General features: G+C 50.3%; 1 protein-coding gene across 5 annotated transcripts in view; it reads right to left on the reverse strand.

The window, feature by feature from the left end:
- The window catches only part of LOC105487934 (coronin 2B), a 151,663-nt gene that overhangs the window by 10,617 nt on the left and 125,723 nt on the right, over positions 1-15,323 (reverse strand). For all 5 annotated transcript variants that reach the window (XM_011751603.3, XM_011751615.3, XM_011751611.2 and 2 more), the window contains exons 4-8: positions 7,108-7,257; positions 6,286-6,450; positions 3,962-4,078; positions 2,712-2,816; positions 2,041-2,137 (exon numbers count right to left, since the gene is read on the reverse strand). In XM_011751603.3, coding sequence (XP_011749905.1) covers positions 2,041-2,137; positions 2,712-2,816; positions 3,962-4,078; positions 6,286-6,450; positions 7,108-7,257 — 634 coding nt within the window. The remainder of the gene's footprint in view (positions 1-2,040; positions 2,138-2,711; positions 2,817-3,961; positions 4,079-6,285; positions 6,451-7,107; positions 7,258-15,323) is intronic.

A 15,323-nucleotide genomic window follows, 5' to 3' on the forward strand; every position in this document is an offset into this window, starting at 1 on the left:
CATTCTCTCTACTGAAGTCAGATAATTTTTTTTTTTTTTGACAGAGTCTGGCTCTGTTGCCCAGGTTGGAGTGCAGTGGTGTGATCTCAGTTCACTGCAACCTCTGCCTCCCAGGTTCAAGCGATTCTCCTGCCTCAGCCTCCCAAGTAGCTGGGATTACAGGGGTGTATCACCACACCCAGGTAATTTTTGTATTTTTAGTGACAGGGTTTAGAGACAGGGTTTCACCATGTTGGTCAGGCTGGTCTCGAACTCCTGACCTCAGGTGATCCACCTGCCTCAGCCTCCCAAACTGCCAGGATTACAGGCGTAAGTCACCACACCTGGCTGCCAGAGCAATCGTAACTAACATTTCAGATCACATCATGTTGTCTCATCTCCCACTCAAGAAAAAGAACCGTCCCCACAATGATTTCCTAATCAAATGCAAACTGCTTTCCCAGGCTAATGCATCCCCTGGATTCAGCCCCTGCCCACCTCTCCAACGGTCTCCTAACACCCTACCCCCATCTCCTGCTACATCACAGAGTCTACACCATGTTCAGCCACACTGACCTCCTTTCTGTTCCTAGAACATGTCAGGCTCATTCTGGCCACAGAGCCTTTGCACTAACCATTCCCCCTGCTGGGACTGCTCTTTCTCCTTCCCATCTTTCAGAGCTCAACCTAAAATATCATCACAGAGAGGCCTTCCCTGATCACCTGTGTAAAGTAGCCCCCAGTCACTCTCTGTTCTAGCACACCCTTTGACTCTCTGCCTAGAACTCATCCCTACACAACATTTTTCTTATTTGTTTACTGCCTGTCTCCTGCTCAGTGGAATGTGATCCCCATGAGAGTAAGGCCATGTTCTATTTGCCACTGGACTTTGTGCAAGGTCTGGTATACAGTTGGAACTCAATAACTGTTTGTTGAACAGCTATGTGAAGGAGCAGAAGGAGTCAAGTGTTCTGTCAGGTGCCTTGCACATATGGTCTCTAAGCCTTACATTAGCCATTCAAGGAAGGTTTGATTATCCCCATTTTACAGTTGAGGAAACTGAGACTTAGAGGGATTAAGTGCACAGCTGAGCCAGAATGTAAACCCAGGTCTGACTCCAAAGTTCAGGCTGATTTTTATACTATTTGATGCAGGAGTGACAGTGAAGGAGGTGGGGATGACAGAGTTGGGGAAGGGTAAAGTTGATGGAATGGTGATTGGGACTTTGGACATCTCTTGGCTTCCATTTTGCTGTTGGTCACTGGAGTGGGCTGTCAGGTCCTTTCAGCCCTGATGGAAGCTGGCCCTCAGGCCCTGTCCATAATACCAGACCCACAGGAAGGCAAACTAGACTCAAGCTCCAAGGAGGATCACCGCAGAGGTGGGAACGGGAGGTCCTTGAAAATAGGTGTTTCACTGGGTGATTTGGACCCCAAATGTAGAATTGCTGAATCATATGCATTACCAGGTTAGTTGAAAGGAGGGAAAATTGGTTGTAAGACTTTTAGTGGTGGGAGAATGTGGGTTCTCACTCACTACACCCTGTCAAGCCCGGAGCCCTCTCTGTGTTTCTGCCTGAGAGCCTAGGGAGCTTGGGGCTGCAGTCATAGGAACATCTGGAACTTCTTCCTGCCCTATCAGGCAGACAGAGCTGCTGCTGGGGTCTGGGAGTCCCAGCTTCCTAGAGGCTCAGGAAGCGACTTGTGCCTAGACCCCGCTCTGACCTTTAGTTACTGGACCACTTCCCACCATGGACCACTTCCCACCATCGTCATAACCACTGTGGGCTTCAGGCTCCCCATCTGCGATCAGGAGTGCAGACGCAGAGCACATGCTGGCAAGCTGCTACTGATGGTGGATGTGAGCGCGGTGGGGTGACAGCGCCGGTCCAGTGGGCAGTGACAACTGCAGCAGGGCCAGCTCATGCAGGTTCTGTTCCAACTTGCACATGTGCTGTGGCCTTCTGAGTCTGATTTTCCATTTAAGGGAGGGGGTGACCCATGGGCCAGATGTCCTCCCGTGCATGAGCACACCAGCCGTGGCAGCCTGGGGGCCCCTTACCTAGGCCTTTCTGCGGGGCTGGGGAGCGGAACTCCATGAGGTAACTCAGGTAGGGCTTCTCAGTGCTGATCTCGTAGTACCGGATGTTTCCATCACCCTGGGGTCAGGAGAGATGGAGGTGAGGAAGGTGGCAGGTAGGGAGGGCAGAGCAGAGCCTGGTCCCAGGAGCCAGCTGAAGACAGCTCTCTCCCGTGCGTCATGGGTGGTTATAAAAACCAAGGAAACCTGGCTTCTAGGCTCCTAGTGGGTGCACCACAGTGGACTCACTGCGGGTGGAGAGGTGAAGGTGGGTGGGCTGATGTGAGTGTGTGTGTGTGTAGACAGCCTTTCTGACAAACAAGGTTATATTCACCAAAGGATCTCCTGGTGGGTATCTCAAATTCCATCATTCATCACTGACTACACTGCAGGCTCTGATCTTTACTCCAATGTAAAACCCACTCCAGCCCACCTTTGAAGGAATTCTTGGTAGCAGACACTTGAGTAAGAATGGGTGTCAGACTTGAGGGCAGGTGTGAATGGGAGAGGTGAGGCCCAGGAACTTGGGTTGGGTCAGGGAACACCAGAGAGGTTAGGCTGGCTATTCTCAAGGGGGTGGGGCAGTTGCGGGGGTGCAATGAAGGCAGGGCTTTCCCACAGGCTGCCGCCGGCCCTCCCCCGCCTCCTACTACCTTTCCAGCCAGGTAGAGCATGTGGGTGTCAGCATCATAGAAGGGGAACAGGAGACCAGAGAGCCCATCGATTTCCTCTTCGATCAGGGGCATGGACAGGTCCTCCTGAGGGAGAGGAGCTGGTCTCAGCCTCTCTACAGGCAGGATGGCATGCCCCTCCCCAAATCCCAGCAAGGCCACTTAGGACGGCAACTACTTTATGTTAAGACCTCCCCTGGACGTTAAAAAGCCCGTCCTATGGGGGCCGGGCGCGGTGGCTCAAGCCTGTAATCCCAGCACTTTGGGAGGCCGAGGCGGGCGGATCACGAGGTCAGGAGATTGAGACCATCCTGGCTAACACGGTGAAACCCTGTCTCTACTAAAAAAAAAAAATACAAAAAACTAGCCGGGCCGGGCGCGGTGGCTCAAGCCTGTAATCCCAGCACTTTGGGAGGCCGAGACGGGCGGATCACGAGGTCAGGAGATCGAGACCATCCTGGCTAACACGGTGAAACCCCGTCTCTACTAAAAATACAAAAAACTAGCCGGGCGAGGTGGCGGGCGCCTGTAGTCCCAGCTACTCGGGAGGCTGAGGCAGGAGAATGGCGTAAACCCGGGAGGCGGAGCTTGCAGTGAGCTGAGATCCGGCCACTGCACTCCAGCCTGGGTGACAGAGCAAGACTCCGTCTCAAAAAAAAAAAAAACTAGCCGGGCAAGGTGGCAGGCGCCTGTAGTCCCAGCTACTTGGGGGGCTGAGGCAGGAGAATAGCAAAAACCCGGGAGGCTGAGCTTGCAGTGAGCTGAGATCCGGCCACTGCGCTCCAGCCTGGGCGATAGAGTGAGACTCCGTCTCAAAAAAAAAAAAAAAAAAAAAAAAAGCCCGTCCTATGGTGGTGGCAAGACTGACTTTCTTGCCACAAAAAGCAGCCAGGGGCAGCAGAAAGGGTCGTACAAACAGCAGGCAAGGGACTTGTTCTCATTGTGCCCAAACGTGCTACTTGCTATGTGTCCCCAGGTAAGTCTCTTGATCTCTCTGGAGCTCAGCCCCCACTCTGGAAAAAGAGGGGGAACATCTTGCAGGCGTGGCCGACATTGTCCCTTGAGGCCTCTGTACCCAAGCTCGGCCTCTGGGGGTCTCTGTCTGATTTCTCCGCTGGGAATGCTATGAGAAGCTGGTGTGCGGGCCCAGGCTCCTGACTTTCTGAGGAAGTGACCTCTGAGGCAATGACGCTTCCTTTAGCCCAAACCCAGCAGGCCTCCCGGTGGCTGACCTGGTCCCAGAGGGCAATCTGTCTTGTGTTCCACCTGGAGACCCCTGTCGTGAGGAGCCGCTTCATGTTCCCCAGGAATACCACCCGGTTCACTCTGTGGTTTTTGCAGTTGGCCTCCTAGTAGGAACAGAGGGAAGTGGTGAGCCAAGGTCCTCAACATGCGGGTTCTGCAGTGGGATGAATGGTGGCACTGAAAAGATACACCCGTGTTCTCAGCCCTGGCCCCTGCAATTGTTTCCTTATTTGGGAAAGGGTCCTGGCAGATGTGGTTAAGCTAAGGATTTGGAGATGAGATTACCCTGGATTATCCAGGTGGATCTTGGATTCCACCATGAGTGTCCTGGTGGGAGAGAGGTAAGATTACACAGGCACACAGGGCAGAAGGTGTGTGACCCTGGAGGCGGAGACTGGAGTGATGTGGCCACCAGCCACGGGAGCCAGCAACCTCCACAAGAGGCAAGGAATGGGTTTTCTCCTAGAGCATCTGTAAGGAGTACAGCCCTGCTGCCACCTTGATGTGGGATATCTGGCCTCTGGAACGATGAGAGAATACACTTTTGTTTTCAGCCACCTAGTTTGTGGGCATTTGTTACAGCAGCCACAGGACACTGTTCTAAGCACTGTGCAGCAATGGCTCCACAGATGCCTTCTCTGTCGTTTCCCAGGGAAGGTGGGAACAGGGAGCGAGAGGGGAGCCAACCTCCACCAAGTCCAGTTGGGGGCTACACCACTCCAGGAGCTCTCACCAGGGGCATTGCTTTTCATCCTCGTAACAATATCTATCAGAAGAAATCATTATCCTCATTTTGAGGGTGAGGAAACTGAGGCTCAGAAGGACAAGAGGCTCATGCCGATCACTGCTCCACAACTCGCCTCATCAGGGAGTGCCTCCTTAACTGAGTTGTCTTGGGCCTCCTTTCCTGCTCACTGGCTCATGACACTTGATTTCCTCCTAACACACAACAGTCCTCGGCATCAGGTAAGTTGGCAGCAGGTCAGAAAAGAGGCTAATGGGGCAGTGCACATATTCTGGCTGGCATCACTCACTCTGAACTCTAGTTCTAGCTCTGCCAAAAAAGTGTAGCCCAAGAGAAGACCTTCACCTTCCCTGGGCTCATGGCCCCGTTTGTGAATTGGAGGTGGGGGTTCTCTGTTCATAAACATCCTTTCTGTTTGTCATGGGCTCTGGGTTTGAATCCCAGCTCCTCCTGGAACTGTGAGATTCAAGTCTCCCAACTTTGCTAAGGTTCAGTGTTCTCATATATAAAATGAGAGCAGTAACAGTGCTTAGCTGAGAGGGCTGTCCTGAGGATTACATGAGACGATGTGCAGAGCCCCGGGCACAGTGCAGGCCACACAGTGAGCTCTTAGCAGATGTCAGTTAACACTAATCATGCGAAGCAACTGTCATTATTCTTATTTGTAGTGGTACAGGTTGAGTAGCCCTTATCTGAAATGCTTGGGACCAGAAGTGTTTCAGATTTTGGATTGTTTCAGATGTCAGAATATTCGCATTATACCTACTAGCTGAGCTCCCTACATCCCCAAATCCAAAATCTGAAATGTTCCAACGAGCATTTCTTTCGGGTGTTATGTCAGTGCTGACAAAGTTTTGGATTTGGAGCCTTCTGGATTTTGGATTTTTGGATTTAGGATGCTCAACCTACAGTAGTAGATAACTTTCTGGTCTTGTAATATTGGACTACTCCAAGGTAAACAAACCCAGATCAAGCATCAGTCCCTCCTTGTGTAGAAGGCAGACCTCAGATATCATCCATATTTTCCATTCCATCTGTCCCCATGACCAGCACACAGCAGGTGCCCAAAAAATGGTAATTGCTTTTACTTCCAAATGGCACCTAACCCCTTCCTCAAACCCAAGACCCAGGAGATTCAAAGACCAAAAGTGGAGCTAAGTTCACCATCAACCTTGGCACCCTGAGCCATTTCCCCCAGGCTCATCCTACTGGGTGGCTGGGCAGTGAGTCCAGTGTCTCCTCCTCCTGTGCCTATGATGGACTTGGTTAACACCTGGGGATATATGCACTGAAGGGTGTCACCAGCTCAGCCCCCAAAGCAAGCCAGAAGAATCCTGTCTGGAGGTAGGGGGTGCAGTGGGGACAGGAAAGGTCCCTCCCCACCCAGAACAAGGCAGGGTTCCTATGAGCTGAGAAGGGTCCAGGAGAGCCAAAGTTGTTCAATAGAGGGCAGTGAGATGCATTGGAGACGGGGGCTGGCACAGCCTTTTTTTTCCAGGCCTGCTGAAAGCTGAGCCCCAGCCCTCAATACCTTCCCCTTCAATCTCAAAAAATGTAGGGTTCCACCTGCAGAACACGGCCAGAGCGGGGCTCGATCACGCGCAGCTTCTTGTCCTTGCACGTGGTGGTGAGCAGGCTACCGTCCGTGTTGAAGGACATGCAGAGGATCACGTCCGTGTGGCAGTCGATCATCTTCACCGGCTCGCCCACGTCCAGGTTCCAGATGAGGACCTGTAATGGCAGACGCACGGGAGGCAGGGTCAGCGGCTGCTAGGGTCCTGGGGTGTTTGTCCCAAGTCCACACTGGACTGCCCTGGGAGAAGCACCCCATGCAGGGCCTGGGGTGTGCTGGGATGCAGGAGGGGTCATTGAGTTCTATATGGAAAGGCTGATACATTCCTGGCACACAAATCCATCAATATCCTTGGTCAGATCCCAGCACCAGCCTAGGCTCAGTTTGTGGAAGAGCAAGAAGGATACATGTTCCTTGTCAGGTCCCATGTGGCAGCTCACCTTTTTTGAGGATGTGCCTGGGGCTAGGGGCTGAGGCTCCACTTTTTTCCCTCCAGCAGCTTTGGTTACCCCTTTTGCCACCTCTTGGTTAAGAAGTGGCCAGGCAAAGGGTGTGGGCATGGAAGGGGCATTCTCCTCCAGTCCATCAACCACCAGAGAAGGCAGAAAAGAAGCCTCCAGCCTCTGTGGACCCCAGGAATGACAGGGTGCACAGGAGATGCTCAGTTGTGTGTAGTGAATGAATGAATGAAGGAGCAAATGAACAGATGAGGCAATATTGGTTGCTTAGGAACCAACAGTGCTTCCCACAGGCACCCAAAAGGCCCCTTTCTCTTCTCCAATCCCTCTCCACCCAGCTGCCTGCCCACTGCATACCTTGTAGTCGTAGCCAGCGCTGAACAGGATGTTGTTGGTGGTGGGGTGCCACTCGACCAGCCCCACACGCCGGCTGTGCCCGTGCAGCTCCAGGAGAGCCTCTGTCATATTCCGCTTCAGCCCGCCCTCGGGGATCTCCCAGATCCGCACCTGCAGAGGGGGATGAGGGTCCAGGCTGGGTGGACATGGCCAAGAGGGCCCTTGATGAGAGGTGCCCCTTCCCTCGGACACCAGGCTTTCTGAGATCTGCCTGTGAGGCACCTCCTGGCTTGCGGCGATGGGCAAAGCCCGACTGAGGCCTGCTGGGAGATCTCAGGGTGTGGCTAGAGAGGAAAGAGACCATCTCTCTGCCTGTGGGAGGTTTTTCTCTGGGAAGTCTCTGCAGACCTAAGAACTGTTATTACTGGCATGTTGCTACTGCTGTGGCCTAGCCCAACTAAGAAGAACACGCATGAGCCTCTTTTAGCAAGTGTGTTAAAAAGTCTATCCTTGCTTCACATGCCAGATCCTTCTAGGAGACTCTGCCTTCCTGCTACCCTGCTCAGACCCACTTTGGCTGTCTGAACCACATGGCCTTATCCCCTATTCTGTCCCCCACGCAGGATGGACCCCTGGGCAGAGGGAACTGCATCTGGGAGGCTGAGAGGCCCCAGGTCTCTCCTGAGAGATGGTGGACTGGGAGACAGAGACTGATCAGATGTGCGGCCTGAGCTGAAAGGATGGGCAAAACCTGGATAGAGCTATTTTCAGTCTTGTGGATACCGATAAAGAAGCAGAAAAAGATGGTCTGCAGAGAGGAGGATGGGACATGCAGAGAGAAGCAGAGAGGAGACCATGTGGCCCCAGAGAGGGAGAGACTGAGCAGTTTCTCTGCAATCTTGGAATCACCCCCCTAATTATTTACATCAGCCCTGGTGGGCTTCTGTCACTCAAACCAAACCTCCTCTGCACAGCTTCAACTATTTCATCAATAAGGTGGGCGGGGAGTGGGGGGAACATCCCTGCCCTGCTACACCTACTGGTAGAATAAAAAGACACAATAGTGTAACAGTTTATAAACTGCAAAATGCTCTAAAGGCCAAAGGAATTATAATTGTTATTATTATCATTAATATTATTCATTAGAGTCTAACTGGTTGAAGAGGAAAGAGCACACATGACTATAATTTAGGACACCTTAAAAAAAAAACGAATCTTTCGGCCTGAGCAACACAGTGAAACCGTGTCTCTACCAAAGAAACAAAAATTAGCCGGGTGCGGTGGCGCATGGCTATAGTCCCAGTTACTCGGGAGGCTGAGATGGGAGGATCCCTTGAGGCTGGGGGCGGAGGTTACAATGCGCTGAAATCCACTGCACTCCTGCCTGGGCAACACAGCAAGACCCTGTCTCAAAAAAAACCAAAAAAACAAAAACAAAAACAAAAAACGATAAAACAAACAAACAAAAAAATCCTTTTGAAAATCTGAACTCCACCCTTGCTAGGAAGAAGAAAAACAGGAAAAACAGCCTTGAGATATAATTTGTAATCTGCTAAAATAGCCAACCAAAAAAATAAAAAGAGCCAGTGTTGGCAAGGTAATGCTGGAAGTTATAGATGGAATGGATGTTGGTAGTATTATAAATCAGAGTAACTCTTTTGGAAACAATTTGGCAATCTTTAGTAAGAGCCATAAAGACATTTATATTATACTCTTTGACCCAGTAACTTCACTCTTAAAATACAATATAAGCAAAAATCTCCATGCATGAAGAAGTTCACTGCAACATCATTTACATGGAAAATGTAGAAGCACTGTAAATGATCAACATTAAAGGAACAATTTAATACATTATCTCAATATGTAATACTAGTCAATTGATTACAATTCCAAAGGCCATGAATAAACGCAGAAAGCATGTTAAAGAAAGCCAAGGTGAGGTGGCTCACGCCTGCAATCCCAGCACTTTGGGAGGCCAAGGCAGGAGGACCACTTGAGCCCAGGAGTTCAAGACCAGACTGGGCAACATAGTGAGACCCCATGTCTACAAAAAATTGAAAATATCAGCCAGGTGTTGTGGCATGCACCTGTAGTCCCAGCTATTCAGGAGGCTGAGGTGGGAGGATCGCTTAAGCCCAGGAGTTCAAGGCTGCAGTGAGCTGTGAATGTACCACTGCACTCTAGCCTGGGCAACAGAGTGAGACTCTGTCTCAGAAAAATAAAAAAAAGGAAGAAAGTCAAAGGCAGACCAGAGGTCCTGGGAGCAAGGCTAGGAACTGGGGTGCCCCTCAGGGCATTCTTTGGACAAATTTTCTTCCTTGGTGCCTCCTCAGACTATAAGAATGAGCATTTCCCTCACGTGTGTTCCCCCACAGAGCCAGCTCCTGTGCCTGCCGACTGGGAGGTTTCAGGGTAAGAAAGGCAAGTTCTGTCAAGGGTTTGGGGTCACCTTTGGGTGCACCATTCTGTTTCAGTAAATCCATTTCAAAAGCCCACTTGAGAAAAAGTTTATAATTTGGGGAGAGTTTGAAATATTTTCCCATCTCCATTGTCATCCCCTTTGGTGGCTCCAAACCTTGAGTAAAGTCCAACACTCCCACACAGTCCTGTGAGATGGTGGAAGCGGGGAATGCGGGGAGGGGAGTGATGTATAGCGGGCCCGGAATACCCCAGTGTTCTTTCCTCAACAGCCCCTGCACGAGGGCGTTCAGGGATGAAGACTGGTCTGGAAGTGGCTGAGAGGGTGCAGGGGGAGCAAGCTGCTGAGTACATAACTCAGTAGTCACCAACAAAACACATTCCTTCTGTCCCCAAATGTACCATAGAAAGGAGACCCTGAAATTGGGAGACTAATGCTTGGGCTAGACACCCACCTGTGACAGACACAGACACGTAGACACACGCACTTCTTTCTTTTTACCCAGAAGGGATACTATTACACACGTTCTCTTTCAACTCGCTCTTCTCACATAACAGATAGTGGGCATCTTTCCACACCACTCCATGAATATCTACCTTATCTTTTTAAGTGGCCAGAGAGGCATCTGTTGTATGACCGTTCCATGATGAATTTAATCGACCTCTATTAATTGACATCTAAGTTCTGTTCACTTTTTTTTCATGATTACAATTCATTCTATGACAAACATGCTCGTAATACAAGTTTGTGCATTAGTGTGGATATTCTTGTAGGAAAATGGCTAGAAGTGTTTCATATTTTTTATAGTTACTGTAAAATTGTCCCCAAAAACTGTCCTAGTTTTTAACCCACAGAGTCTGAGACTGCTTCATTATGCCTCTAAAACTATACCTTTAAAAAGCTGGATTTTTACCCATCTGATAGGTCAAAAATGCCACCTGGTGTTTGGATTTGTGTTCCTTCCATTCTTAGAAATACCAAGGACAGCTGTGGTAGCTCACGTCTGTAATCCTAGCACTTTAAGAAGCCTAGGCGAAGGCCGGGCACGGTGGCTCAAGCCTGTAATCCCAGCACTTTGGGAGGCCGAGACGGGCGGATCACGAGGTCAGGAGATCGAGACCAGCCTGGCTAACACGGTGAAACCCCGTCTCTACTAAAAATACAAAAAACTAGCCGGGCGAGGTGGCGGGCGCCTGTAGTCCCAGCTATTTGGGAGGCTGAGGCAGGAGAATGGCGTAAACCTGGGAGGCAGAGCTTGTAGTGAGCTGAGATCCGGCCACTGCACTCCAGCCTGGGTGACAGAGCGAGACTCTGTCTCAAAAAAAAAAAAAAAAAAAGAAGCCTAGGCGGTAGCTAGGTGTGGTGGCTCACGCCTGTAATCCCAGCTACTCAGGAGGCTGAGGCAGCAGAAATTGCTGGAACCTGGGAGGTGGAGGTTGCAGTGAGCCGAGATTGTGCCACTGCACTCCAGCCTGGGCGACAGAGTGAGACTCTGTCTCAAAATAAGAAGCCTGGCCGGGCGCGGTGGCTCACGCCTGTAATCCCAGTACTTTGGGAGGCCGAGGCGGGCGGATCACAAGGTCAGGAGATCGAGACCACGGTGAAACCCCGTCTCTACTAAAAATACAAAAAATTAGCCGGGCGCGGTTGTGGGCGCCTGTAGTCCCAGCTACTCGGGAGGCTGAGGCAGGAGAATGGTGTGAACCCGGGAGGCGGAGCTTGCAGTGAGCCGAGATCGCGCCACTGCACTCCAGCCTGGGCGACAGAGCGAGACTCCGTCTCAAAAAAAAAAAAAATAAGAAGCCTAGGCGGGAGGATTGCTTGAGCCCAGGAGTTCAAGACCAACCTGGGCAACATAGTGAGACTGCTATCTCTACAAAAATTAGCTGGATGTGGTGGCATGTGCCTGTAGTCCCCGGCACTGGGAAGGCTAAGGCAGGAAGATCACTTGAGCTCAGGAAGGTGAGGCTGCAATGAGCTATGATCACGACACTACACTTCAGCGTGGGTGACAGAGTGAGACCCTGTCTCTAAAAAAAAAAAAAAAAAAAAAATACCAGGCATCTTTTCTTGTGTCTATTGGCTACCCTTGTTTGCACTTGAGTAGGAAGCTCTGAAGCTTTCAGACTCAAAGGGATGAGATGTTTGGGGGCAGAGGATTCTGTCTAGGGACGTCTCACACTCTATCTTGGTACATAAGCCTTGACTGAGCAGAATAGTTGCCCCTGGCCATCAAGAAAGATCTTTGAAACCAAAAGTTGAGCCTCATTAACTCCGCTAACACCTCCCAGGGGCCTCCTATGCGCCAGTGGGGTGTGGTGTTGAACTTGCCCATGCCTGCTCTTGAGCAGCACTGAGTGGTGCAGGCAGACGGAGAGGCTGTGGGGGCACAGAGCTGTTCAGAAAGCTTGAACCCAGTTGTTAGGGGCACTGGGGTGGGAGGGTCTGGGAAAGCAGTGTTGGAAGACAGGATGTTGAACTAAGTTTGAAAAGACAGGTTGGGATGTTGGAAGGGGTGAGGAGGCAGAAGAATGCCCAGCGTGTGTGGGGTCAGGCGCAGCAGTAGGGAAACTGCACGGGGGTCAGCCTTGCTCGTAGCAGGCTGGCTCGTGGCAGAGGAGGCCAGAGGTCATGTGTGTCATATCTCGTCACTGAGGCTCGAAGAAGCTCTGCTTGGGCCCAGAGTCTCAGAAAAAACTCATTCCCAGGACACCCTAATTCCTGAGCAACCCAGTAACTGAGGTATCTCTGGGTTAAACCCATGCCCGGGTAACGTAGAGTCACCTGGGGGGCTGTGGAGTGAGCCCCAGCCAAGGCTCCAATCTTACTTAATAGCTGGGTGACTTTGAACAAGCCAGTTAACCTGTCTTGAGGCTCAGGCTCCTCATCCAGAAAATAGAGACTGTACCTGTTAGAGGTGTGTGGGTTCAACTAAATTGGGTGCAGAGCTCTTGGAAGCGTGAAGCCTTCTAGATACACGAGCTGATGTGCTGGGGTGACAGCTCTGCCTAGGAGCCTAGGGGCTAAGCCCAGGGGATGGGGGGTGGGGGTAGCTGTGTCTGTGCCCAGGCTCCAGCCCCTTGACTGGATTCAAGTCTCATGGAATGAAGGGCTATAGATGGAAACCAAGAGAGCTGTTTTCACGAAGAACTGTTGGATGTAGTGTCTCAGGCAGGACTTGGGGGACTCAGATGAATAAATATCCCACAGAGAGGGAGAGAGGTGCCTTGCTTTATCCCCATTTGATACCAGCCTCTTCCCTCCCTGGGTCCTGGTTTTCTCATCTGCACATTTACTTTATTATTTATTTATTTATTTATTTATTTATTTATTTATTTATTTATTTTGAGATGGAGTTTCGCTCTTTCGCCCAGGCTGGAGTGAAGTGGTGTGATCTCAGCTCACTGAAACCTCCGTCCCCTGGATTCAAGCAATTTTCTTGCCTCAGACTCCCAAGTAACTGGGATTATAGGCGCCCACCACCATGCCCAGCTAATTTTTGTATTTTTGGTAGAGATGAGGCTTCACCATGTTGGCCAGGCTGGTCTCGAACTCCTGATCTCAAGTGATCCACGGCACCCCACCTTCATCTGCACATTTAGATAGTATTAGTTAATCTTCCAAACTTTTCTGCTTTGACATCACTGAATACATTACTGGGAGAAGGATACTGGCTCTGTTTGACCCATGGCTACAGCAAACAGTAGCACCACATGCTACAAAGCTCAGAGGAGGAGCTGGAGTTCACAGTGGGCCTGAGTAGCTGGGAAAGGAATTCCAATCCCTTAGTATTCAAGGGTTTTGTTGAAAACAAAGAGTGGATAAGGCATGGGAGGAGCCCTGCGGATCTGCTCAGAGGTTGCTCCAAGAGGTTACTTCAATTCAACAGGAAACTCAGTAGCGTTTGCCAAACTGGATTTCTGGAAGGAAAGGGTGGGGGGAAGTGGCAAAACCACTCTCTCCAGCAAGCCAGCCTTGCTGGGGACTGTCCCCTTCACAGGTTCCTGGGTCAGAGCCTTGTTTAACTCAGTTATATTCAACCCAACAGAACATACCCGGGTCCTCTCTGTGCCAAACAGATTAGATACGGGGGAACGGTTCTTAGTCTCAAGTAGCTGTCAGTCCTGTTGGGGAGACAGCAGACACTGCAGACAAGGCAAAGGCAAGGCAGCTGATAAGCACAGTTAATAAAGCTACAAAACCAATTGTCCCTGCACATGGGAAAGGGAGCAGCTGGCCAAAAAGCAAGAAGCTTTGTGGTCTGACAGCTCCGTTAGAATCCAGGCTCTGACCTTATTGGCTGTGAGATTTTCCCCAAGTTTCTTAGCCTCTCTGAACATCTGTCTTTACACCTGTAAGGATAATTATACCCATACAGCAGAGCTGCTATAAATACTAAGTAAAGATAAAATGCATACACTACCAAGCAGATGACCAAAGAATAACACTTAAGGATGCTTACTTAATATTAATTAAGGATCATACCCAAGTTTTATAGTGGTTTAACTTTAGATGTAATTGAGTTATAGTTTTCTTTTCTTTTTCAGACAGGGTCTTGCTCTCTCACCCAGGCTGGAGTGCGGTGGTGCAATTTCGGCTCACTGCAACCTCCACCTCCCAGGATCAGGCCATCCTCCCACCTTAGCCTCCTAAGTAGCTGAAACTACAGATGTGCACCACCATGACCAGCTAATATTTGTATTTGTGTGTGTGTGTGTGTGTGTGTGTGTGTGTGTGTGTGTGGAGACAGGGTTTTGCCATGTTGCCCAGGTTGGTCTCGAACTCCTGAGCACAAGTGATCTGCCCATCTTGGCCTCGCAAAGCGCTGGGATTACAGGCATGAGCCACTGAGCTTGGACAAGTTATATTTTTCATGTGCACTTTGTTGCCCCCTGTGTAGTCAATACATACGTTATGAAGTATGTCTCCATTTTATGGAATGCAGCAACAACTTCATCTTTAAAATGCTTACATGATTATGGAGGTGTCTGGTTGGATCTCTGCTTTCTGACACGTTGAGGGTCATGACTGCTCGTGACTTAGGGCTAGGACTGTTAGTCCCTCTGATGACACTGTTCCTAAGGGGCAGAATTCTCCATTTAAGGGATCTGCTGCTTATTACATGCTACAGCAAGCAGACAGGACCCAATGTCTGTATATGTGGTACAGAAGTTCACAGGAGGAGCTGGAGTTCACCACGGGCCTAAACAGCTAGGAGAAGATCTGATATCTAACCCCTTAGTAGCTACTTCAAAAAACAAACAAATCTGTTTTGGGGGAGTGTGGGGAGTGACAGGATAGCATAAGATATGGTTTCTGGGCTGGGTGCGGTGGCTCACACCTGTAATCCCAGCACTTTGGGAGCCCCAGGCGGGCAGTTCACTTGAGGTCAGGAGATCAAGACCAGCCTGGCCAACATGGTGAAACCCCGTCTTTACTAAAAATACAAAAATTAGCTGGGGGGCGTGGTGGCACGTGCCTGTAAATCCCAGCTACTCAGGAGGCTGAGGCAGGAGAATCACTTGAACCAGGGAGTCGGAGGTTGCAGTGAGCTGAGATTGCGCCACTGCATGCCAGCCTGGTGACAGAGCAAGACTCCGTCTCAAAAAAAAAAAAAAAAAAAAAAAAAGAAGATATAGTTTCTGGATTGGGCGCAGTGGCTCACTCCTGTAATCCCAGAACTTTGGGATGCAAGGTGGGTGGATCACTTGAGTCCAGGAGTTCGAGACCAGCCTGGCCAACATGGTAAAACCCTGTCTCTACTAAAAATACAGAAATTAGCCAGGAGTGGTGGCATGAGCTTGTAGTCCCAGCTACC

This window comes from Macaca nemestrina, chromosome 7, assembly GCF_043159975.1.
Source record: "Macaca nemestrina isolate mMacNem1 chromosome 7, mMacNem.hap1, whole genome shotgun sequence".
Taxonomy (NCBI): domain Eukaryota; kingdom Metazoa; phylum Chordata; class Mammalia; order Primates; family Cercopithecidae; genus Macaca; species Macaca nemestrina.